Source organism: Suricata suricatta, chromosome 11 (genome assembly GCF_006229205.1).
Source record: "Suricata suricatta isolate VVHF042 chromosome 11, meerkat_22Aug2017_6uvM2_HiC, whole genome shotgun sequence".
In the NCBI taxonomy this organism is placed as follows: domain Eukaryota; kingdom Metazoa; phylum Chordata; class Mammalia; order Carnivora; family Herpestidae; genus Suricata; species Suricata suricatta.
Genome location: NC_043710.1, coordinates 47,064,609 through 47,092,007, shown reverse-complemented (window position 1 = coordinate 47,092,007; position 27,399 = coordinate 47,064,609). Strand labels below are relative to the sequence as shown.

Here is a 27,399-nt window from a genome sequence, read left to right as displayed (position 1 = left end):
CATTGGAACAGACAAACATAAAACTCTGACTTCACCTATTCTAGGCCAGGATTCAGAAAGATTGTCAAACAAGGGCAAACATTTCTTTCCTTCTAACAGGCTTATTTGATGGGAGTGTGGGCACCAGAGAACGCACAATGCAGGCTGACCCTCAAAGACTCCTAAGTCTTTGGTGTGGTAGGCTACCCTGGGTTAAATGAAAAAAAGGATCTGTTTCCTAGGAGCAAATGCTATTTTCCTTTAAAAGCACATTCAAGCAAGTGAATGGCCCCAGAGTGGGGAAAGGAGGGGATGCCTGCGTGGCTCAGTTGAGTGTCTGACTCTTGATTTTGGCTCTGGTCATGATCCTAGAATTGTGAAATAGAGTCCCACATTGGGCTTCACACTGAGCATGGAGCCTGCTTAAGATTTCTCTCTCTCTCTCTCTCTCTCTCTCTCTCTGCCCCTTTCCCCTGATTGTGCATGCTCTCCCTCTCTCTCTAAAAAAAAAGGGGGGGGGTAAGGAGAAATTACTTAGGTCTCGTATCTCATCCCTTCTAGGCCTTTGACTGAAATATACATAAGAACACCTGACTTTTGGGGCACCTGGGTGGCTCAGTTGGTTAAGCCTCCCACTTCGGCTCAGGTCATGATCTCACATTTGTGGGTTCGAGCCCCACATCAGGCTCTGTGCTGACAGCTCAAAGCCTGGACCCTGCTTCTGATTCTGTGTCTCCCTCTCTCTCTTCCCCTCCCTGCTCATGCTCTGTCTCTCTGTCTCAAAAATAAATAATAAAACATTAAAAAAAAAACAACCAAAAAAACACCTGACTTTCAAGTAACAACATCAATTAGACACCAAAAATTGTAACTGTAGGCAGAACACAGAACTGGATGATGACTAAGGGAAGATTCAATAGGAATCAGTCCTTGCCTTACCATTATTTCCAATGTATATAAAGATAGATAATAAAAAATGAGTTGCCATATAAAGTTAGAGACTTAAAATTTAATGAAGACTAAGTGGCTCTCAGAGTCATTTATTCTAGGTAGGTTTGGAGGAGGTTAGGATATAAGAGCAGAGTATGATAAGTGGGAGGTCACGGTTAGATTGAAAAGCAGAGGGAGAAAAGGGAAGGATTTACAAACACAGTCAGAGGCTGTGGAAGCAAGTTTTCTGCAAGTAATCAATCTGACTTACTAGCTGTGATAATGCTGCCAGAAGGAGTTACTAAGAGAATTGGCTAGGAAAAAAAGGGGGGGAGGCATACATAAACCAATGTTACTATTCAGAAGGCTTCAGAGACTAATAAAATGTGGGAGCTAGAAAGGACCTTGGAGAGCATCTAATTTAACGCCATAAAACATTATGTATTGATTACTTAATTCAGGATCTAACATCTGACATACATTAATGTTAGACAGTCAGTGATCCATCATATTACATGTTGGTATTAGGGAATCAGTGATTAGTAATTGATCAGAAAGAATTGCTCACCACAGGGCAATCTCTCCTAAGTCTTCATAGGCTTTGTATTATTAACTGAAGTATTTGGGGCAGGTCTCCATACTCAGAACTACAACGTGTGCCTCTTCTTTCATTCTTATCTGTGATTACTTAACTATTTTTACTGAAAATAAAGATCATTCTCTGAACCAAGTATCTTTAACAATTTGATTCCTATCTTATCTATACAAAATAAAATAACCTGCAGCAAAATATAATCACTATTACTATTCTCCACTGTCTTGGGTGCTAGGAGTGTTTTCCTTTTATAGACTTCAAGGAACCTCTAGATTAACTGGTTCCAATACAGTGCTCTTTCAGAAACGGAAATGGGAATAATATTCATTGTTCCATCCACCAGAATGTAGCTAAATGATAAATGGAAAATGTACTAAAATAAACCACAACTAACACAAAATAACATCCTTATTTTGAGTCACATTTGTCCTAATTTTCCCTTTTTAAATCCAATTCCTTGAAGATAGAGATAAAATCTGTCTTCCATATATTTAAGATATCCTACAGGAGACAGACAAATGTTGATTATTTTGATTGGTAAGAATGCCACTAAACCAAACTATGGCTCTATGACACTAATAAACTAAATGTAACCATAGTTTAAAATCACATATCTATATATATTAAACTTAGACCTTTCTCTCTATGAAACTGATAAAGGAATCAATGTATCATTGCCTTTATAAATAAGAGTTTTTGGGGTGCCAGGGTGGCTCAGTTGTTTAAGCATCTGACTCACGATCTTGGCTCAGGCCATCTGCCCCTCCCCAACTTGTGGTTGCTCTCTCTTTCTCAAAATAAATAAATAAACTTAAAAAAATAAACATAAGAGTTCTATATATATATAATCACTGTCACTTCTCAAAAAAGATTTTAATGAACTATTTAAATTCAGTTGTTCAAGAGGTTATGTTTACTTCTGTGACATCCTATATTTTTCTAATTTTCCAATCCACACTATTAATACCAAGATTTAATAAGCATAATAATAAATAGGGGCGCCTGGGTGGCTCAGTCAGTTGAGCATCCAACTTCAGCTCAGGTCATGATCTCACAGTTCATGGGTTCAAGCCTTGTGTCGGGCTCTGTGCTGACTGCTTGCTCAGAGCCTGGAGCCTGTTTCAGATTCTGTGTCTCCTTCTCTCTCTGACCCTCCTCTGCTTGCACTGTGTCTCACTCTGTCTCTCAAAAATAAATAAATGTAAGATAATAATAATAATAATAATAAAATAACATTTGGATTATTTGATATTTAATTTATAATGTATTTAGGATTTTGACTTAAAGACTTCTCCACTTTTAACTGCTAGTCCAATTTTTCTGTAAATATACATTCATTTGATAAGAACTATACCTCATCAAAGAGATCACAGGATCTATAGGGAGGACCTCTTTCTGAAACAAAACCTGCAAAAGCCATTCCATTGAGCACTTTAGTGAGGAAATCATTCTCAACCAAACCACGCTGCCCCAAGAAAGCTGTCTGTAAAGAAAGAAAAACTGAAATGAATATTTTGTCACTTAGTAATGGATGAATCGTCAAACAAAAATAGAAAGATCAACACCTAAATACGTATCTCTGTGTATAACTGAGTTATAAAATACATTCTCTTAAAAAGGGCTTTTGACACCAGAAATACTACATGTATTGGAAAAAATTAAAATGTGTCTATAAAGCAGGAAGAGAAATAAAAAATTAACAATCAATTTTAAAAGAAAAACCAACTTAAAATTAACAAACTATCGCTTCTTGGCCTTTTGGCTAAGATCAAGTGTAAAATTAACAAACTCTAAAGAAAAACATGTCAGTTCTATAGCATTATTAAAAATGATCATATAATCACACAAAGCAGAGATTTAACAATAACCACACTTAATAAACTAAGGTCAAAATACATGGCTAGAAAAAGGCAACCAAACTGTTGCATTAAATTAGAGGCTACATTTTAGATAGATACAACATTTTGGTACTGTACCATCTTACCTTGTGAAAATGTATTACCGGTTCAGCATGTATTCTTATAAGTTGTAGGCATGATCTATATCCTTGGAAAAGTTGTGCAAATAATCTAAGAAAAACTGCACGTACTTCTTTATCCTGAATATATAAGAAGAAGCAAGTTAGGTAACTGAATTTCTTAAAAAACAACAACAACAACAACAAAGGAAATATCCCAAAGACAAAAAGTTAAAAAGAATCTGAGAGGTTATTTAATAAATCTGTCTGTCTTCCCACACGTAAGTCTTATTTGTGGCAGCCCTGAGTCGTGGGCAACCAGCACATCCCATTGTTAAACAGAGTAGGCTGTTAAATGGTTCTTTTTTCAAGTGAACCAAACAAAGCTATCCTCCTAGTATATCCAATTTTCCTCTTGGACAATGTCACAAGTCTAACCCTTTCACTATATTGGAGAAGGACATATTTCCCAAGTCACTTGATTTTTATGTCCATCAAAGGAATTACAGTCACAAAATAAAAGTATCTCAAAAGACTATACTTTAAAAGCTTATGAAATTCTTCCAAAGTTTATCCAATTTATAAAAATCTACTCCTATATTAATAAAGTCTGACTTATGTTTTGATAATTCAGGTTTTAATAAAATCATAGTTTTAGAATTATAAGGAAACTTACAGATTTATTTGGTCAACCCTTTATTTCACAGATGAGGAAATGCTTAAGAATGCTTAAGTAACTTATCAAAGGTGTCCAGTTCTATAAGCTTCTTATCGGTCATAAAGCTCAAGTCTAAGAAATGCAATAGGCAAAATTTTAAAGGGGACTTTATTATATACTAACTCTTCCATGGCTTCGAATTGAAACTATTTTGGGGTGCCTGGGTGGCTCAGTCGGTTAAGCATCAGGCTGCAGCTCAGGTCATGATCTCTCAGTTTGTGGGTTCGAGCCCCATGTCAGGCTCTGTGCTGACAGCAAGCTCAGAGCCTGGATTCCTGTTTCAGATTCTGTGTCTCTCTCTCTCTGACCCTTCCCTGCTCGCACTGTCCCTCTCTGTCTCTCAAAAATAAGTAAGAAAAAACTATTTAAAAAAAACCCAAAAACTATTTTCATCCACTCACCCTTCAAACTTGATTCTCTCATTGTCAACAAGATCTGTTTCCATTTTTATAAGCTTCCCCCTTTTATCTTCGCCTGACCCTTTCGATCTGATACTTGGCATAGTTTTCTAAGCTATAACCTATGTTCTGATTTTTTATCCCATACTTACTCTTGCCTCCTCAGGGCAACAGTCTCAACTCTACTCCCTCCAGGTCAATGTGCCACCATGTGGCTCCTCAGAGAGCAGGTTACAAAGATCAGTCAGTGACAGTTCTAATTTAGTACACTTTTTACTAGGCTGTCCATCTGACTCTCACTACATTCAGCTTCTTTATCAACCATACAAATAAAAGTACAGCTCTATTTAAAAACATCAAGCTTAATTTTTTTAATGTTTATTTTTGGTAGAGAAAGAGAGAGAGAGAGAGAGAGAGAGAGAGAGAGAGAGAGAGAGAGAGAGAATGCAAGTGGGGGAGGGGCAAAGAGAGGGAGACACAAAATTGAAAGCAGGTTCCAGGCTCTGAGCTGTCAGCACAGAGCCCAACTCGGGGCTCAAACCCACGAACCCTGAGATCATGATCTGAGCTGAAGTCGGACACTTAACTAACTGACTGAGCCACTCAGGTGCCCCTAAAAGCATTAAATTTAAATATTAAACTTCTTACCAGCAGTTTTGAGTGGGATAAAGCTGTTCGTGGAGGGGGAAAAGCATGATCTGCTACTTCCAAATCTGGGTGTAGAATCTAAAGCAAAGAAATTTGGTTATATACAAAATCTTTTTTTTTTAATGTTTTATTTAGTTTTGATACAGAGAGAGACAGAGCATGAGATGGGGAGGGCCAGAGAGAGAGGGAGACACAGCATCAGAAGCAGGCTCCAGGCTCCAGAGCGGGCTTGAACCCATGAACATGAGATCATGACCTGAGACGAAGTCAGAGGTTTAACCAACTGAGCCACCCAGGCACCCCATAAAATCTTAATATCAATAAAAGCTATTATTTAACCTACTTGGAGCATTAAGATGAAAAAGTGTCAGTACATAAATTATAATATATTTCCCATGAAACATAATACAATTCACTGAGGCAGCTCTACATGTACTTTTGTGGAAAGATCTCTAAGCAAAAAAGTTAATAAAGAAAACATATTCTAAAAAAACACACATAAGTGTGGTCTCATTTACTTAAAAAGAAAACAAACTTAAAACTATATATCTACATATACTGATAAACATATAAATGAAAATGTAAGGTTCTGAAAGAATATATACTAAACTATAAAATATTAGTTACCTCTGGGAAGGGAACAGACTAGGGCAGAGTGATTTGTCTATAGAATTGAAAATGTTAAACTAGCATTTGTTTTTATGTTTATTAATATACTTAAAAATTAATTAATTAATTAATTAACTGAAATACTGAGGGGAAAGTGAATAGCTTATGAATCTCACAGTCTAGAGGGAGTAAAAGTATAATACAATGTACAAGTACTATAAACATATATAGAATAATATATGAAACATAAAGTTCAATTAATTCAACCAGGGAAAGCAAAAAAAAAAAGGTAATGTTTGAGTTAGGCTTAGAAGAAAAGCAGGTTGGAGAGCAGGTAGGTAAGAAGGATCTATGAAGGACTTAACGGACAAAATGATGAAATTGAACGAGTAGGCAGCAAATTTTCTTTACTGAATCGTTTCCAAATCCTCAAGTTCTGGTAGTATAGTTACAATTGATGACAAGACCTATAACATTACTTAAAAATGACACTAAAATATTGACAATATGTATAACCAATAACCCAATCATTCTAGATTATAATAATACAGTATAATTCATGTCTAGAGAATCATCCATGGTTATTAGGCAGTTCAAGTGTTGTGTTGCCCTTTGATTACAATTATTTACTAACCAAATGAAGCTCATATTCTTGTGTGTCAAAGCTCCCACCCAGTTAATCAAATGTGATTTTTTTTATTCTAGCTTGACAATACACTGTGTGCTTGTGTCTTATTTAGAGTACTACACCGTACCACCCAGTCCACCATGTGCTTGACAACCACAAAAACAGGTATACACAGCTTTACCAAAAATGAGTTTTACTCATTGATCAAATTTGGTGGCACAGGTGTTGCAGGTTAAGGTATAGTGGTGTGCAGCAGAATCTCTACCAGGAGCCATTGACTTAAAAACTAAAAATGTTAATATTTGCTCATTTTGGTACTTCATCCCTAAGTAACTATAAATATCATTATTCAGTAATCATATATGATTTTAAAACTTATTTATGATTTCTAGAAACATCAAACTTTTTTCAATCACTCAAATACTACGTTGTCAGCATCTGCTATGTCAATATACTACCAATGTACTTAGTTAATATTTTTCTTTCAATTGTCTTTACATCAACACACCTTTTTAAAATTTAGTATTTTCTTAGATGATATCATCTATGAAGTCATAGATTTTATATGCTATTTTTAATACACATTATGTATTACTTATTAAAATAAAAAAGGTTGCCACATATGGTCCTAAATCATATCCATGCTTGACTTTGGTAAACAGTCATGTAGGCATCCTGTGCATACAACATTCATCCTATAGAGACAGACCAGCAAACGGGCCTTGAGATGGAATGTGATTTGCTCAGTAATATCAAGTATTAAGACGCAGACTGGACTCTAAGTCTCCTGAGTCCTGCACTAGTACTCTTTCTGTTCTATCACATCTTGTATTCTAGATTACATTGGGAAATGTCAGTCTTCTCTAAATGTTCACATCTCACACATACCACTTAACACTATAAGGATTAATACAAACTTGAAAATATTCTAATAATAAAATGCTTCCTGGTAATCTTAGACTTCTGAGTTCCTACGTAAGGGAAATTTTATTTTAAACAGCTCAGACTGGAATATGATTCAAGAATATGAAGGCCTTAGTTCTAGTAATGGTTTGAAAAGGAATGCAGAATATCTAAGTTACAATTTTCTGATGACCAATAAATTGGCACCTAAAATTTTGTTGGTAAAATAAAATGTTGTGCTTTTAAAAATCAACGAAGGGGTGCCTGGCTGGCGTAGTCTGTAGAGTATACAACTGTTGAGCTCAGGATCATTGGTTTGGGCTCCCTATTCGACATGGAGCTTACTCAACTAAAGTAAAATAGCTACAAAAATATAAATGTGTCAGTGAGAAACTCCAAAGCTAGAAGATTTATTAAAACTTCATTCCAAAAGAATGGTGGATATTTAATCTGTCAAAAAGTTACACTTTTTTGTAGTAACTTGAAAATACTGGCAAGACAATATCACACTATTTTGCAAGTAGCAAGTCTACCAAAGAGGGATGGGATGTCAACAAGGAGGCTGAAAAGGAGTAGGTGCTATCTTCCAGTAAGGAATGTTAGTTAGGGAATACAGGGACTCTGAGGTAGAGTCTGCTCTTATTTTCACAGGTGTATTGATGTGTTTCCAATACCCAACACAGTATTTAGTCTATATTAACTATTAAATAAATATGCTGAGTGAAAGAGCGAATGTAGAACAAATAAACAGTTAAGATTTAAAGTATATTCTTTAGAAAATATCTAGTGAAGAATTCTAAATATTCTATGAGAATATGATCATGTTTTAAGAACACATAACTCTTTTTAAAGTAATTACACTGCCAATGATATCTAATTCCAATGATCTGAGTTTACATTTAAATCAAAAGAAAATTACTGTTAAAAATGTCATACCAAAGAGAGAGCTGCTTGAGTCTGATGTAGAAGTGGTTCCGGGAGGGAAGAGAGATGAATACATTCAGGAATTTTAATAGTGCCTCCATCCAAATCTGCTATGATTACATCTAGCTAAAGGAGATAAAAATTAATCAATAATTAATAAAATGTATTTGTTGTTAAGGAAATTAATTTGGCCTTCATTAATTCACAATGAGAAGAACCAGTGTGGAAAAGACTCTTGGTTGTCCATAGTAATAGAATGTTGGGTCCATGATTTCCCAGCTACCATGTATTTCTTAGCTTCCGCTGAAATTAGGGATGGCATGTGACTAAGTTTCTGACGATGGAATGTGAGAAGTAATGTGTATACTTCAGACATTCAAAAGAGGGGATGTAAGGCTCTCCTATGCTCCCTTATTCCTTCCTATGGCTGAAATTGTGAACTGGGAACAACCCAACCTTGAATATTCAGATGATGACAATGCTTGAGGGGATTTCTGGTGGAGAAACAACAAGGAAAGAAGCTTGGACCATGAATGAGTTCATGGAATACTCTGGTCTGGTGTAATGGAACACCACTATGAACTGTTGCTTAAGTGTTAAATAAAATTCCATTTTGTTTTAACCACTGTATTTTGGATGCTTTGGTATAGTGGTTTAGCCATGTCCTAAATAATACAGTACTCACTACAAGAATTAAACAAAGCAATTGGTATACACCAAAATGGTACTGTTTGGGTGCTTAAGAAACTGATTTTTATATTTTACAACAGTCTATTTAAAAATAACTTACATAAAAATGTAATAGAGAAACCAGCCAATACTGTTGAAGTTATTATGTTGACAACAGGCTTAATATTCATTCTAATTTATTCTCATTTAAAGTTAAGAAATTTATTTTTAGAAACACTTGGCTTGTTCTACTTCAAGAAACTGTTTATATTCAGTGGGAAAAAATTACCTGTCAACCAGATCAGTATGGTTCTAATTAGTACTAAATAGGTTTTACTATGATTATGTTTATCGATTTACACATATTTTCATATGGTGATATCAAAGTTAAATAGGAACTAGATATCAACATATAAAGAAAGAAAAAGTAATTAATATATGAATGAGGGTCCTGTTTATAATTACAATTTGAATAGCATTTTGTCAGTTTTAATGACACCTATGATTTGATTACAATTGTAATTATGTATAAGTACAGGCAGAGTCTGCCTCTTTGTTGGCATTTAAAACTAAAACAAAAGCAGACTTACAAAATCTTAAGAAGCTGTGGATCATAGATGTCATATAGCTCAACATTTCAGTAAAGATTTTTTCTTAAATTCCCTGAAGTGTCATGGAATTTGTTCCTCGCACTCCACTTGCAGTGCTTGAGAGTTCATTCCTCACATAAGGCAACCCATTCTTCATCATTGGTCAGCTCTAATAGTTGAAAACACTTAAACCGAGGAGAAATTTGTTTCTATATCCACTATACCCACTGATTCTACTTTAGCCTTTTAGAGCTACAAATAATGAACCTTCCTACAACAGCCATTTAAATATTTATCTTTAGCTATCCAATAGTACCAGGTCATTACCTGAGAAAATGTCCTTACAGGCCTTACAGGATATAGTTTCTAAACTCTTGAGAATCCTGGATATTCTTCTCTGAAGCACATTATTTTCTTAGAGTCTCTCTTAAATAAGTTCAGTACAGAGAAGTAAACATGATATTCCAGACTGGTTTAAATACAGAGTATTCCTTTTCTTCTTTGGTATTTCTATTCATATGGCATTAAGAATAGAATAATTTGGTGGAGCTCATACTGAACTTGTATTCCACTAAAAGCCTAAACTCTTTTGCAAATACATTTTGCTTTTAAGCTACCAGCCATTCAGCATTAACAAAGATCTCATTTCAAAATATGAAAATATTAAAGCACTCATAACAAAAGTCTAAGTAAAATACTAATTAATGGATTATTTTATCTTCCATTCTCATGTATAGGATGAAGAATACAAAAGATAAAATTAATAGGCCCAAAGAGGGCCATTTTGAATATGAACAAATTCATTTTATAGATCTTCCATACTTGCTATGAGAAAAAATTAATAGTTATGTTTTTCAATGATGCTTTTCTTCCAGCCAGTATTTTCTATTGGGAAAGCAACAGATTTGAAAATAGTAGTCAGGTGAAATGTTATAGGACTCAAAGAAATATGATAAGATTTTGGTCTCAATAATGGACAATTTAAAGATGAATACTTACAAGTTCATGGACATCAGTTTTAAAGACAGAATGTACTCCAATAATGAAAGGTGTTGGGGAACTCAGAACTTCTAGTAGCTGAGCCGGGAGAATTGGGATATAAGGATAACTGGAAATAATAAAAGAACATGTGAGATATATTTGTTTTTCTATAAGAATATTTTCTTTTATCTTTATGCTATATGAATTTTAGATTACCTACATTATCAGTAATATTCTCATGATTGTTAATATTAAATTTTTTAAAAGAAAGCTTTATAAAAATCTTCATGTAAAAGAGATAATCAGGTATAACAAGATATAAAGTAAATGGAACCCAGGACAGCTTCCTTATCCCTTATCCCTCTGAGGTAAGGAGTCTTTTTAGGTTTATTAATCTTGCTTGAAAACATTTTTCCTTACATAAAAAAATCTGACATCAGGAAGTAACACTGACTCCCTTATGGGCCCTCCTCTTCAATAGTGATGATGATTTGTCTAAATAAAACAATCATTCAAATTCCATTTTCTGTACTTGATGTTTGAATTCCATAAGAATGGCAAAGTACAAAAATTAAGGCATAGAATGCTCTCTTATTAAGGTTTAAGAAAGGCACATAGTAAAAAAAGAAAAGAAAGAAAGAAAAAAAATTTAAATAAAATCTGGAGGCAGTATAAATTTTTTAATAGTTTGTATGACTTTAGTTTCCTAAGTATGATTATCAAATTGATAAACAATATATGAGAATAAAATATTTTATTCATAACACTATCAAGCATCACTGTTAAGACTGTTTTGTTCTTTTGTTCTTACTTTTTACTATGGATATTTTTAACATGCCCTCCCTCCCTCAGAAAATAAAGAGGAAAAAAAAGAAAATGAAGCCCATGTATCCAATCCAGATCTGACAATTACCAATGCACAGTTACATGTATGTTTCAACCCATTTTCATTCTATTCCTTACTGTACTATTTGAAGCAACCCCCAGATATCATATCATTTATTCATAAATACTTTAGTAGGTATCTAAAAAAGGTAAGGGATCTTTAGTAATATACATAATACCATTATAACTCTTAAAAATTAATGTCTTTAATATCAAATAACCAGAACTAACTTAAGACTTTTACCATCAACTACATTCAGAGAGAATTAAATGTTGCTGACAATACTATGCAAATTATTTTTTCCACTAAGTTAACCAACACTCAATAATGAACAACTTGGAAAATTTCCAATTCTAGGTTAGATTTCCATCAGAATCATGTGTACAAGCATAACTTTGTAAAATATGCCCTTGTAGTTCAAAACTATTGTCCTATGACATTTCAACTAGTCATCAATAAGTAATACAGTATTCAGGAATAAATTAAAGTACTAAGTAAAAAACCTCACCTATATTTAAGAGGAAACATTAAAGATTCCAGGGCTCTGCAAGCATCACTAAGTCTCTGGAAACTTGCAGAATGGAAGAGAACCTTATTTTCTGTGAGAACTGCACAAAAGAGGCTGAGGACATTTTGAATTCCTGAAAACACAAGAACAAATGCTTACCAAATGCATTTAATTTTATATGTGGTGCCAACAAACAAAGAATGACATGGGCTGAAAAAGCCAATATTTTTTAAAGCTCTAAAGAAAACTATTTGGTTAAACTATAAACTCCATAAAACCTACAAGTATTTGTTTTCCCAAAAATTCATTTTGTTTTTATTCTTCAAATCAGTGTAACACTCATTGAACATATTAGTTGTTGGGAAATACATATCACCTTCTTTTCAACTTCATCTCCAAGGACTGTACTTAAGTTCCTGTTTTAGATACTAGCAATGTTCAAACAACTTTTTTCCCCATTAAAGTACATTCGTCTGAAGTTAATATAACCACCTCAGTTTTGTTGTTGAAATTTTCCTGGTATGTCTTTTTCCATCTTTTCATTTCAACTTTCATTTCAACTTTTCAATTAAATATAATTGGCATTAAAAAAAAATCCTGTCTGACAACATTTGCGTTTTATATAGATCATTTAATTGACTTATACTTATTGCAATTATTTCTATATATACACATATATATATATAATGTCTCTTCAATATTTTTTATTTGTTGTACCTTTTCCCCCCTTTCTAAATGATTAGTAATTGTCCTGGACCTTTTTTTATCCCCTTCTAAGTCCCCAGAATTTATAAGTCCTATTTTTCTAGTGACAATGCTAGAAAATACAGTCTCATACATACCAAATTGAAGTTAAAGAAGTACATCTTTTCTTATTTTCTCCTTTTTATTAATGAATCACCCTTTTTAAATTATCAGTTGAATCTTAATTACAAGAGCCAACTAAATCAAGAGTTATCATTAGTTTTCTAAGGTAAAATACTTCCTCTATCTCCCTTTACCACATGAGGCATGCGTATTTCTTCTTGGCCCGTTAGTAACTGCTATCCTCTCTTATCACTCCCAGATTATCCCATATGATACACCTGAATTTATAGTTCGAGTTTTAAATTTTATCTCATTTTGACTAATGTAAAAGTTTCATAACTAGTTTCTCTAATCCAGTTGTTATTCATTTCAGATCTATCCTCCAGAATGATGGACATAAAATATAAATCTGGTTATGTCACTTTCATGCCTCAATCCCCTCGGTATCTTCCCATCCTTTTGGGAGTGATTTTCAAGTGTATTCTGTTCCACAGAAGCAATTTACTAAGAGAAGTTTTGCTTCAGTTTTATATATTAATCTCTGTGATCCTCAGTTGGTAAAATGAGGATAATTTCAAAACCAATCTTAGAGGGTTGCTCTAAAGAAGAAATGAGATAATGCATGGAGATCTCAGCACAGTACCACAGTAAATAATATATATAGATATATTAGCCAATATTATGATTGCTGTTGCAATTATTACTGTAATTATTATAGTTGTTACCATTAATTTTCTTTGAAGTTAGGGTTCTGATGCTAAGACTGTTTGAAGATACCTGACCTACCAGACTAAGTCTGAGCTCCAGGCCAAACTGTCTTCATAGTCTTACTTCCAGATTTCTAACCCAGCTGCTGCCTCCCACACGTATGTGATCAATATTAAACTTACTCAGTTCTCAGAACACTTCTTTCAGTTTGATATCTCTGCTTCTTATGTTCATGTTCCTTTTTTTAAATATTGATTTTTAAGAGAGAGAGAGAAAGAGAGAGAACATAGGGGAGGGGCATAGGTAGAGGGAGATAGAGGATTAGAAGCGGGCTCTGTGCTGACAGCAGAGGGCCCGATGCAGGGCTCAAACTCACAAACTATAAGATCATGACCCGAGCCGAAGTTGGACGCTTAATCAACTGAGCTATCCAGGTGCCCCTGTTCATGCTCTTTCTGCCCCTTCAGTAAAATGCGAATCCCTCAAAGATCATACTGGACCTTATACATCGCTCTATCCCTCCTGATAAGCACCAACTATATAGCAGGCACTCAAAAATGTTTCAATGAACTGACAAAGTTCTCTGAATGATGTCATTAGTCATTATAAAAAGAAGTTAAAACTTTTATTAAATGATATCAGAGAATATATTTATAAATTCAGATAGGGAAAGTACAAAATACACACATCATAAATTAAAAGGTTGATAAATTCAAGGATTTTAAATGGAAGATTCCTGTCAAAAAATAACATAAAAATGAGGACAAGTCTCAGACTGACAGAAATTACACAGAAAGTATATAAATGTGAAAAAAATGTTGCCAAAAATATGTTGCCCTTGCTGGAGGAAACAAATCCAAAAATACAGCTAAGACTAATTTCACGGAACTTACTGCCTACTTTTCTTCTAGGAGTTTGTGGTTTCTAGTTTTACATTTACGTATTTAATACGTTTGAGTTATCTTTGTAGTGATATAAGAAAGTGGTCCCATTTTATTTTCTCTTTCCTTTTTTTTTGGCATCCAGTTGTCCTGTTTTCCCAGTACGATTTATTGAAAAGACTGTCTTTTCCCCATTGTATATTCTTGCCTCCTTTTTTATAGACTAACTGGCCATATAAGCATGAGTTTATTTCTGGGCTCTAGTCTATTCCATTGATCTGTATGTTTCTGTAACAGTACCATACTATTTTGATTGCTATGGCTTTGTAATACAGTTTGAAATCAGAAAGTGTGATACCTCCAGGTTTGTTCTTTATAAAGAACAAATACTGTTTTGCCCCCAATAATGTTCTTTAGAGGTTGTTTCTCTACACTTATGATTTGTTCTAGATCAGATATTCCATTTAGTTGTTGCATTTCTTCAGTCTCATTCAATATGGAACATTATCTCAACATTAACAAAACTTTTTTTACTGAGATAAAATTTCATACCATAAAACTAACCATTTTAAAGAGAACAATTTATTGATTTGCTTATGTTGAAACATAATTGCATTCCAGGAATAAATTCCATTTGACCACAGTATACAATCATCTTTACACATTGCTAAATTTGGTTTACTAATATTTTATTGAGCATTTTTGCCTCTATGTTCATTGAGATTCAGCCTGTACTTTTTCTTTCTTTCCTTCCTTCCATCTTTCTTTCCTTCCTTCCTTTCCTCTCTCTTTTCCTTCTTTCTCTGTTTTTCTCTTTCTTTTCCTTTCTCTCCTCCTCTCCCGTTCCTTCTTTCCTTCTCTTTCCTTCCTCCCTCCCTTCTATCCATCCGTTCATCCTTCCATTAATGTCTACATCTGTCGTTCATATCAGGGTAATAGTGGCCTCATAAAATGGGTTTGGAAATGTTTCCTTTGCTTCTATTTTTTTGGGGGGGGGGGAAGAGTTTGAAATGGATACGTATTTACTTTTCAAATGTTTGGTAGAATTCAGTAGTTAAGCCATGTGGTCCTGAAATTTTCTTTCCAGGATGTTTTTGATTACAGCTTCACTCTTCTTACTAGTAATTATTCTGTTCAGATTTTCTATTTCTTCATGACTCAGTCTTGGTAGATTGTATGTTTCTAGGAATTTATGCATTCTTCCAGGTTATCTAATTGTTGGCATGTAATTATTCACAATACTCTCTTATGGTCCTTAGCATTTCTGTAGAATCAGCTGTAATGTCTCCTCTTTCATACCTGACTTTATTTGCTTGTATCATCTCTTTCTTCTTAGTCTTGTTAAAGGTTTGTCATTTTGTTTTTCTTTTCAAAAACAAACAAACAAACAAACAAAAACCCCAGATCTTTGTTTCACTGACCTTCTTTATTGCCTTTTTAACTCTGTATTTAATTTAATTCTGCTTTGATTTTTGTTATTTCCTTCTATTTACTTTAGGCTTACTTCGCTTTTCTTTTTCTATTTCTTTGAAAAGTAAAGTTAGGTTGTACATATTTGAGATCTTTCCTTTTTCTTAATGTAGGTATTTATTTCTATAAACTTTCATCTTAGGTATGTTTTTGCTGCATCCCATAAATTTTAGTATGTTGTATTTGCATTTTCATTGGTCTTATTTTATTTGGATTTCCTTTTTGATTTCTTCATTGACCCACTGGTTGTTAAGGAGCATGTTGTTTTATCTCTACTTATCTCTGAACTTTCAAATTTTCTTATTATTAATTTCTAAGTTTTACACTATTATGTTTTGTTGGAAAGTATGCTTTACATGACTTCAATCTTCTTAAATTTATTAAGACTTGCTTTATGGCCTAATACAGGACCTATCCTGGAGAATGATCAAGGTGCACTTGAAAAGAATGTGTATTCTGTTGTTGCTGGATGGAAGGTTCTGTACACACCTGTTAGGTCCATCTGGTCTAACGTGTCATCTCGGTGCTATCTTTCTTATTGCTTTTCTGTTTGATTATCAATCCACTGTTGAATATGGAGTACTGAAGTCCTTTACTATTATTATCTATTGTTTATTTTTCCCTTCAAATCTGCTAATATTTGCTTTATATATTCAGATACTCCAATGTTGCATACATAAACATTTATAATTGTTATATCCTCTTGAAGAGTTGGCCACTTTGTCATTATATAATGACCTCTTTATCTCTTATTACAGTTTTTGGTTTAAAGTCTATTATGTCTAATGTATCAGTATCAGTATAGCTACCCATACTTTACTTTGATTTCTATTTGCATGGAATATATTTTTAGTTACTTTCACCTTCACTCAATGTGTGTCCTAATTAGAGGCTGAACCTTCAAGATAGTACTGGTAAAGCAGCTGGGAGAAACAGTGAGAGATTGGCATTTTTGCCAGTTCTCTCTGCACCGAGCTCTAGGGGAACAGCCACAGTGTGTGCTCAAAACTCCATTAAAAACTGCCTGTTTGTTTACTATAGGACTGTCAGACTCATGAACAAAAACTCTGTTGACTTTCACAGTTAGGAATTTAGGGGAACCATCCCTTTGGCGGGAGCCTTAAACGTTGGGGTACAAGATGTGTAATCCAAACTCCTCACTCTTCAAGGAGTAGTTGGGAGTTGAGAGTTCTCTCTCTGATATATAGCTTTCTGCCAAGAGTGTGATTTATGGCAAAAATGTATCTTAGTCTTTCCTACCCATTTCAGTGTATGTATTTTCCTAATATATAGGAGTTCGTCAACTGGTTTCTGGATTCCTCTAGAGGGAACTGCTATGTGTATAGCTGTGCATTTGATGTATCTGTGAAAGGAATGAATTTAGGAGTCTCCTCTGTTGCCTTTTTGGTCCAGAACGTCGAGGCAGACCTTCTATGACTTATTTCCAGGATTTCCCTGCTAAATTTCTAGCTGGTGTGCCACTAGCCCCAAATAGGATTGTAACTTAGACAAGCAGAATTAGTTTTTTGCCTTTCATTTCCTACTGGGTTAATACTATTGTTACTGACAATGGTGTGGATTTAAGCTTTCCATCCTATCTGGCTGCTGGTTATATGGCCAGCTCTGGCCTGGTAGAAACTACCACTCTTACTGATAAAGCTGAAATGTGAGGGAGATGGGAGCAACCTCAGCTAAGAATGCTGCAGATTTTTACTCTTCTTATCCAAAATACAAGCATGAATAACTGCTTCTAAATTTGTTGTTTGCTTCTGGTCAATTTTCAGAGCTCCGAAATAGTTGTATTCAACAATGTTGTCTAGTTTTATACTGGTTCTGTGGGGAAGGGATTTGCTCATCTCTTTATATTGCCATAAGCAGACACGTGGTCCTCGGTGATGTCAGTTTTGCTTACCTAAACTTTTATTCAATGCTGTCTAATTTTTCTAATGGATATTTCACATTTTTCCTTGCAACTAACAAGCAATCTGTGGTCTGACACTTTAGGCTATGCAAGTATCTTATTCCTCACCACAATTTCTGCCTAGATTTATTTATTGTTATTTTAAAAAAATGTTTATTTAGTTTTGAGATCGAGAGCACAGTGGGAGGGGCAGAAAGAGAGGGAGACAGAGGATCTAAAGAGGGCTCTGTGCTGACCGCAGAGAATCCAGTGTGGAGCTCAAACTCAATGAACCACGAGATCATAACATGAGCTAAAATGGGATGCTTAACCAACTGAGCCACTCAGATGCCTCAAATTTCTGCCTAGATTTAATATCTACTGATAATTACTACTAAAATCAGACTTTACTATGATGATTATAAAATGATTTTCCAAATCTAGCACTTCCCCCACATTCAACATCAGGATTCAACATTCCGCAATTAGTAGAAACTTCATTTATCCTTCCCTAACATGCTTATTTGTATATTCCCTATCAGTATGAACTTCTTATTTTTAATTCCAACATTCTATAAAGCCATTACTGACCTTAACTATTTTTTGTGCTAAACAAGTCCTAGATTTAGACAGTGGGCACCACTTTAACTTAGTTTTTATGTCCTGTGACATGAAACCATGTTTTTTCCTAGTTTTTTTTTACTTTCTCACTTAACAAAACAATCCAGGCTCATATTATAACTACCTTGTCCTTGCCCTAAGGTCAGCAATTTCTCCAAGAAGTCCTGGCACTTTTTTGTGAGGAATGGTATTAAAGACCAAGATTGTCAGTTTCTTTACGTTTGGTATTAAGTGTGTTATATATTTGGGTGCCTCCCTGCTGGATACATAAATATTTACAACTGTTCTATCTTCTTGTTGGACTGTCCCCCTTATGATTATATAATACACTTCTTTGTCTTTTATTAAAAGTCTTTGTTTTAAAGTATATTGTTTCATATAAGTATTGCTACTCTGGCTTTTTTTTCCCCCATCCATTTGTGTGATAAATGATCCTACACTCCCTTACTTTCAATCTGCAGGTGTCTTTAGGTCTACAAAGAGTTGCTTGTAGGTAGCATATAGATAAATCTTATTGTTCTACCCATTCTGTCACCCTATGTCTTTGGACTGGAGTGTTTAATCTATTTACATTCATGGCATTGTATATTATATACAGCCATTTTTAAACTGATTTTTGCCATTATTTCTGGAGATCTCGTTGATCATTCCTTTGTCACTTTTGGTCTTTCCTTTGCACTTAAAGAGTCCCCCTTAATATTTTTTTGCAGGACTGATTTTGCGGTCACAAACTCTTAGTTTTTATTTGTCTGGGAAACTTTTTATCACTTCTTCTATTCTGAATATTGAAAATAATACAATAATAGTAGGAGACTTTAGCACTCTACCTACATCAATGGATAGACCATCTAAACAAAAAATAAACAAGGAAACAATGGCTTTGAATGACATGCTAGACCAGATGGACTTAACAGAACATTCCATCCTAAACAGCAGAATATACGTTTTTTTCCAATGCACATGAAACATTCTCCAGAATAGATCACAGATTAGGTCACAGAACAGGCCTCAACAAATACAAAAAGAATGAAATCATACCATGCACCTTTTCTGACCACATGCTATAAAACTAGAAGTCAACCACAAGAAAAAATTTTGAAAGACCACAAATATATGGAGGCTAAACAACATGTTACTAAACAATGAATGGGTCAACCAGGAAATCAAAGAATAAATTTAAAAAAAAATACAGAGAAACAAATAAAAATGACAACACAATAGTCCAAAACCTTAGGAAGCAGCAAAAGTATTCTAAGAGGGAGGTATATACCAATATATGCCTACCTCAAGAAGTAAGAAAAATCTCAAATAATAACCTAATCTTATACCTAAAAGAGCTAAATAAATAAATAAAGTATAAAGCCAGCAGAAGGAAGAAAATGATAAAGATTAGAGTAGAAATAAATGATGTAGAAAGTAAAAACAACCACAACAACAAAAGATCAATGAAACCAGGAGTTGGTTCTTTGAAAAATTTGGTAAAACTGATAAACCTTTGGCTACACTAATTTAAAAAAAGGAAAAAGAAAAAGAAAAAGAGAGAAAGGAACCAAATAAGTAAAATCACAACTGAAAAGAGAAGAAATAACCAATAATGCAGAAATACAAACAATTATGAGAATATTATGAAAACTATATGCCAACAAGTTGGACAACCTGGAAGAAATAGACAAATTCATAGACATGTATAAGCAACCAAAACTGAAACAGGAAGAAGCAGAACACTTGAACAGACCAAAAACCAGAAAAGAAACTGAATCAGTCATTAAAAAAAAAAAAAAATCCTAACAAAAGTCTGGGGCAAGAGGCTTCACAGATGAATTCTACTAAACATTAAAGAGTTAATAGCAATTTTTCTCAAATTATTCCAGGGGCGCCTGGGTGGCTCAGCTGGTTAAGTCTCTGACTTAGACTCAGGTTACAATCTTATGTTTGTGGGATAGAGCCCCACATCAGGTTCTGTGCTGACAGCTCAGAGCCTGAAGCCTGCTTCGGATTCTGTGTCTCCCTCTCTCTCTGCCTCTCCCTGCTCACGCTCTGTCTCTCTCTGTCTTAAAAATAAATAAAACATTGAAAAAATTCAAATTATTCCAAAAAATAGAAAAGGAAGGAAAACTTCCACACTCATTCTATAAGGATAGCATTACCCTGATACCAAAACCAGATTTAGATTCCACTAAACAAAAGAAATATAGCCCAATATCCCTGATGAACATGGATGCAAATATTCTCAATAAAATACCAGCAAACAGAATCCAATTATTTTAATCCAATTAAAAGAATCATTTACCACAATCAAGCAGGATTTATTCCCAAGATGCAAGCATGGTTCAATATTCACAAATCAATCAACATAATGCACCTCATTAATAAAAGAAAGAATAAGAATTATATGATCATTTCAATAGATAAATAAAAAGCATTTGACAAAGTATACAACATCCATTCATGATAAAAACTCTCAAAAAGTAGGTCTGGAGGGAATGTACCTCAACCTGATGAAGGACATACATGAAAAACTCATAGCTAATATCCTCAGTGGGGAAAACCTGAGAGCTGTTACTCTATGGTCAGGAACAAGACAGGGATGTCCACTCTCACCAATGCTATTTAAAATAGTGCTGGAAGTTCTAGTCTCAGCAATCAGACACTAAAAATAAATAAAAGGCATCCAGATTGGAAAGGAAGAAATCAAACTTTCACTATGCAGATGACATGATACTCCATATAGAAAACTTGAAAGACTCCATCAAAAATCTGTTAGAATTGAAACACAAATTCAGTGAAGTCCCAGGATACAGCATACAGAATCAACATACACAAATCTGTTGCATTTCTATACACCAATAAAGCAGCAGAAAGAGAAAATAAGGAATCAATCTCATTTACAATTGCACCAAAAACAGTAAGATACCTAGGAATAAACCTAACCAGAGAGCTAAAAGACCTGTACTCTGAAAACTACAAAACACTGATGAAAGAAAGTACAGATGATTCAAAGAAATGGAAAAACATTCCATGCTGCTCATGGACTGGAGGACTAAAAATGTCAAAATGTTTATACTACCCAAAGCAATTTACACATTTAATGCAATCCCTATCAAAATGGGGATTTTTCACACCATTATCCACAGAGCAATCCTAAAATTTGTATGGAATGACAAAAGACCACAAATAGCCAAAGCAACCTTGAAGAAGAAAAGCAAAGCAAGAGGCATAAAAATTCCACCTTTCAGGTTATATCACAAAGCTATAGTAATCAAAACAGTTTGGTATTGGCACAAAAATAAGATACACTGATCAACTGAGCAGAACAGAAAACCCAGAAGGGAACTCAGAACTCAATGGTCAATTAATCTTTGACAAAGCAGGAAAGACTATCCAATTACCCAAGAGAAAGCCAGTCTCTTAAAAAAAAAGTGGTGCTGGGAAAACCAAACAATAACATGCAAAAGAATGAGACTGGACCACTTTCTTATATCATACACAAAAATAAATTCAAAATGGATTAGAGACCTAAATGTGAGACTTGAAACCATAAAAATCCTAGAGGAGAAGAAGGGCAGTAACCTCTTTGACATCCAGCTGGAGCAATTTCTTACTAGATATATCTCCTGAGGCAAGGGAAACAAAAAACAAAAACAAAAATAAACTATAAGGACTCCATAAAAATAAAAAGCTTCTGCACAGCAAAGAAAACAAGCAACAAAACTAATAGGCAACCTACGTAATGGGGGATGATATTTGCAAATGACATGTCTGATAAAAGATTACTGTCTAAAATATATAAAGAACTCATAAAATTCAACACTCAAAAATTAGTAATTTAACTAAAACACGGGCAGAAGACATGCATAAATATTCTTTGAAAGAAGACATCCAGATGGCCAACAGACACATGAAAAGATGCTCAACATCACTCATCATCAGGGAAATACAAATCAAAACTACAATGAGATACCACTCCATACCAGTCAGAATGGCTAAAATTAACATAAGAAACAACAGGGTGTTGGCAAGGATGTGGAGAAAGGGAAACCCTCTTGCACTATTGGTGGGAATGCAAACTCTGGAAAACAGTATGGAGGTTCCTCAAAAAGTTAAAAATAGAACTACCAGCAATTGCACTACTAGGTATTTACCTAAAGAATACAAAAATACTAATTCGAAGGGATACGTGTACCCTGATGTTTCTATAGTAGCCCAATTATGAAAAGAATCCAAACATCCACTGACTGATGAATGGATAAAGAAGGTGTGATGTGCATCTGCCCCCCTACACACACAGGAATACTAGTCATAAAAAAGAATGGAATCTTGCTGTTTGCAATGACATGGATCGAACTAGAGAGTATTCTGCTAAATGAAGTCAGTCAGAGAAGGACAAAAAGGTATAATTTCATTCATATGTGGAATTTAAGAACAAATGAACAAAGGGGAAAAAAAGATAGAGGGATGCAAATCAAGAAACACTCTTAACTTTAGAGAACAAACTGGTGGTTACCAAGAGGGGAAATGGGTAGAGGGATGGGTGAAATATGTAATGGGGATTAAGGAGTGCACTTGTGATCAGCACTGGGTATTGTATGAAAGTACTGAATAATATACTGTACACCTGAAACTAATATTTCACTGTGCGTTAACTAACTGGAATTTAAATAAGTCCATTTTAAAAAAAGAAGGACCAAGATTCTGAGTATTAGGGTAATGTTAGATCATTTTTACTAAGAGAGTTTTTGTTCCTGGGCCACTTCTGTAGACAAACATAAGAAATATATGCATGTACACACACACACACACACACACACACAGACAAATATATGAACACATATACATGCATATAGACAGACACATATAGATGACATGGATATATATACAAGAAATCCTTGGTCCACATCATTATTTTTAATTCCAATCTATTCCTAAAGGGCCTCCCCACGAACTCCAATACATATTTGTGTGTCCCTTCTACCAGTGAGAACCCTGGAGAATAATAACAACAAATATATATCCATTCGCTAAATCTTACATTATATATAAAGTAGTTGCAAAATTTCCTCAGCCATTCTAACTCAAAACACCACACCAACTAAAACCGGGCTCATGATTTGTTTGTAATTCTCTCCCCAAACCTGTCCAAAACTGAAGTTAGTCAAATACTGTGTATGTAAGTTACTTCAATTGGTTTTTCTTTACAGTTGGTTAGCTTTTTCATTTGAAAGACAGTGGAGTTTGTTTCTTACACTTTCAATTTTAGTATTTTTTTCGTTTCTTCCATCATGACTGATCTAGTATTACGTTGTGAATACACATACTTCCAGAAGTCAAATCTATATAAAAAGGTCTACTCGGAAAAGTGCCACTCTTTCCCTGAAGTAACAGTATTGTGCCCAAATCAATTTCCTGGTTGTTATAATGTATTATCTTTATATAAAATCTTACTTTGGAGGAATATGAAAGACGTGTATACTTAAGACTTTTCTGCACCAATAGAGCAACTCTTCTGAGTCAAAATATTTAAAAACAAAAAGCTTGGAGTGCCTCGGTGGCTCAGCTGGTTACACGTCTATCTTCAATTCAGGTCATGATCTCAGAATTTGTGAGTTCGAGCCCTCATTGGGGTCTGTGCTGACATCTCAGAGCCTGGAGCCTGCTTTGGATTCTGTGTCTCCCTCTTTCCCTCTGTTTCCTCCCTGCTTGTGTGCGTGCGCGCGCTCTCTCTCTCCCTCTCTCTCTCTCTCTCTCTCTAAAATAAACAACATAATTAAATAAAAACAAAAATTTATATTAAAAAAATCTGTGGTTGCATTAGTTTTCAATGGTTGCTATACCAAATCACCACAAACTTAATGGCTTAGAACAACACATATTATCTTTTATTTTCTATTTTTTATGTATAAGTCATTGTCTTAAGTGGTTGTCACTTTGACATGGAGGAAGTCCACATTACATGCTGTTCTTTTCTAGTTACAAGATATTCCTCACTAGCTTTGTCTTGTTTATGCACCTTAACTTTTCAGAGTTTATCTGGCAAAAGGAAACATTCCCATTTTTTCCAGGAGACATTTCTGAAATCTTAAGCACATTGTCAGTTTTATTGTAGATGTTTCATATTTTAGACAAATATTTTTATAGTAAGAATTTAGAAATATTTTACACATTAAAATGGTAGTTATAATATGGCCTATGTCTCCTATTTAGCAGATGTTTATTGTATAACAAACAGAATTCCACAACATTTTATGAAGTTCTCACTGTCAAAAACTTTAATAAAACTGAAAAGGTACTAAATGCTCTTTTCTTGATACCATTGCATTGGACTGTCTACATTTCATGATTAAATGAATGCTTTGCAAAAATATCATTGTATTGTAAAATATAACAGGGGTGAGGATGGTGCAGGGGAGGCTGTTTTTAAAATAATTCCTTTATGTTAAAAGCAGTGCTTAAGAGACAGTACTCAGTCATCCTTCTTATGATACCAGGTTATATAGTTTTTAAGAAAACTTAGATCTGAATTTGTTATGAATAAAAATAGTAACAGATACTACATTTGTGGGAATTTCAACCAACTTCTTTCTGTTCACTTTTTAATAAAAACTTTCTGAACCATGTTAACCATTAAAAAATGTATAGGGGCACCTGGATGGCTCAGTCAGTTAAGCGTCTGCTTCGGCTCAGGTCATGATCTCACAGTTTGTAAGTTTGAGCCCCACATCGGGCTCTGTGCTGACAGCTCAGAAGTTGGAGCCTGCTATGGATTCTGTGTCTCCCTCTCTTTCTCTGCCCCACCCTTGCCTGCATTTTGTTTCTCTCTGTCTCTCAAAAATAAATAAACATTAAAAAATTTTAATAAAAATAAATTTAAAATGTATAATACTTATTAGCTCAGTTTTTTTGGTTTATGGAAACATCTATATAAATGTAAAAATAAGTAATTTAGAATTATGATTAAGGTAAGAATAGCTTAAAAAACACAAACATATTATCATAAAGTTCAGCAGGACTTAAATTTCAGAAGTCCTGTTATGGGGTTTTCCAGTTTCTAGCAACGGCCCACATTCCTTGGCTCATGGGCCCCTTTGTCTTTAAAGGTGACAAAAGCCAGTTGAGTGTTTCTCATTTATGTGATGTCAGAATATATCACTTTGACACTGGCTCTTTTGTCTCCCTCTTTCATCTTTTACAGACCCCTGTGATTTATACTCTGCCCACCAAAGGAACTAACCCTTGAGCTAGAAGGATAAGCATAATTAGTAAGGGAGACAAGAGCAGAAAAGCTTTCAAAGCTGACAGAAAACCATATGCAAATAAACAGGACTGAGGAGGAAAAGGCACTAAGACCTATAAGTAGTTCTGTCAAGGGCACATTCAAGGAGAATCTGAATACCATGAGAAGGAATCTGGACTTTCTTTCCTGAAGACTTCTGGGAAGACCTTTTCCTCTCCACTCCTATCTGAACTCTCTGCAATCCCCCCACACTAACAAAAAAAGAATGCATTCTGATGATCCATCAGAAAATATAATTCAAAATCAGCATCATTTAGTACTAAATTGTGAATAAAGCAGGCATTGTTTTAAGGGATTATATCCACTTATATCAGTAAAAACAACCAGTTTATTATACCAGGGGATAAATATTACACTATACTTACTAACACAGGATTGATATTAGAAATGAGTTAGGGACAATATTCTAGTACTTAAAGGGGAAGTTTTCCATTATCCAGAAAATAATATTGTACATATGTACAAATAATTTGCCCATGCCTAACTGAAGTATTACTTAAATTTTATATTCTTGGGGCATCTGAGTGGCTTAGTTGGTCAAGCGGCCAACTTCGACTCAGGTCACGATCTCATTGTTGGTGGATCTGAGTGCAAACTGGAATTGTTGCTATTAGCATGGAGCTCACTTCCGATTCTCTGTTCCCCTCTTTCTGCGCCTCCCAGCTCATGCTCTCTCTCAGGATACAAAACATTAAGACATTTTTTTATATTCTTAAATATCACACGCTTACTTAAATTCAGATAGTTAACAATCTCAAATATTTTAAGAAGTTGTTTTTAATTTTAACTAGCAATGTTTGTTACTGTGTTTATAGCTATGTAATTTATTTAGAAATTCAATTTCTTTGAACTACAAGTCATAACCAGTTTGCTATATAAACTTGAATTGTTTCCTAGTCTTTAGTAGTCAATGTCCATCTAAAGCTGCACAACAACAATAGAGAAGACAAACGTTCTAGTGATAATTACTACTGATTTCAGTACAATGGCTCACATACATCCTGTTTATTATTCAAATAGTAAAACATGCTGAAAAATTACTTCCTGTTCTTAACTTTTCTTTAGGGGTTAAAGTTCTAGAATTCATAGCATCAAACATTAACAAATGTATTTGTTTCCTGTTTTGAAAAAACAACACCAAAACCTATTCTCTAAAAAGTTTCCCCTTCACTGAATAATAATATGTTGCATAGGTAGAAAACTATGTCTCAGCTTTCAAATGGCAAACTGAGGAACTGAAGGCCATGGTTTCAAGACAGAATATATTTCAGGAAACCTTACACAATTTATTACAGTTCTTTTACAGAAATCCATGGAAAAGACAATATAATAATGATTCTGACTTAATAAAACTCAAGAAAAAGGAGATTTCTTTTGTTTGATCAATATTTGTCAAGTATCTACCATGTTCCAGGCACTGGGAATACAGCAATAAGGAAAAACAAAATCACAACCTTCACAAATTAACTAAAGCTTTATATGGGTGTATATACTTTAGTTTATAACTATCACTGGGAGGCAATGTTTAATATGTCACAAATAGTATATTATTTCCAAATATGTTAGAAATTAAAAACTTCTAAGTAAAAACTGGTTTAAAAATGTAACTGAATTGGGCAACCATACATGGGACATGAAATGGGCTTACTCCCTTAAGTGTGACATGAATGAAATATACTTTATGGGCTTATAAATAGAGCTCTGCAACATGGTAATCACTAAAATATAAGAAGTGAATTAATAAATACACATGACCACATATAATTCAATTCTAAAATTGTGAATATCCCAAGTAACA

General features: G+C 34.2%; 1 protein-coding gene across 2 annotated transcripts in view; it reads right to left on the bottom strand.

Moving 5' to 3' along the window:
* SBF2 (SET binding factor 2) overlaps positions 1-27,399 on the bottom strand; it is a 483,232-nt gene that overhangs the window by 205,595 nt on the left and 250,238 nt on the right. For both annotated transcript variants that reach the window (XM_029956586.1, XM_029956585.1), the window contains exons 7-12: positions 11,924-12,056; positions 10,548-10,656; positions 8,302-8,415; positions 5,226-5,303; positions 3,489-3,602; positions 2,859-2,987 (exon numbers count right to left, since the gene is read on the bottom strand). In XM_029956586.1, coding sequence (XP_029812446.1) covers positions 2,859-2,987; positions 3,489-3,602; positions 5,226-5,303; positions 8,302-8,415; positions 10,548-10,656; positions 11,924-12,056 — 677 coding nt within the window. The remainder of the gene's footprint in view (positions 1-2,858; positions 2,988-3,488; positions 3,603-5,225; positions 5,304-8,301; positions 8,416-10,547; positions 10,657-11,923; positions 12,057-27,399) is intronic.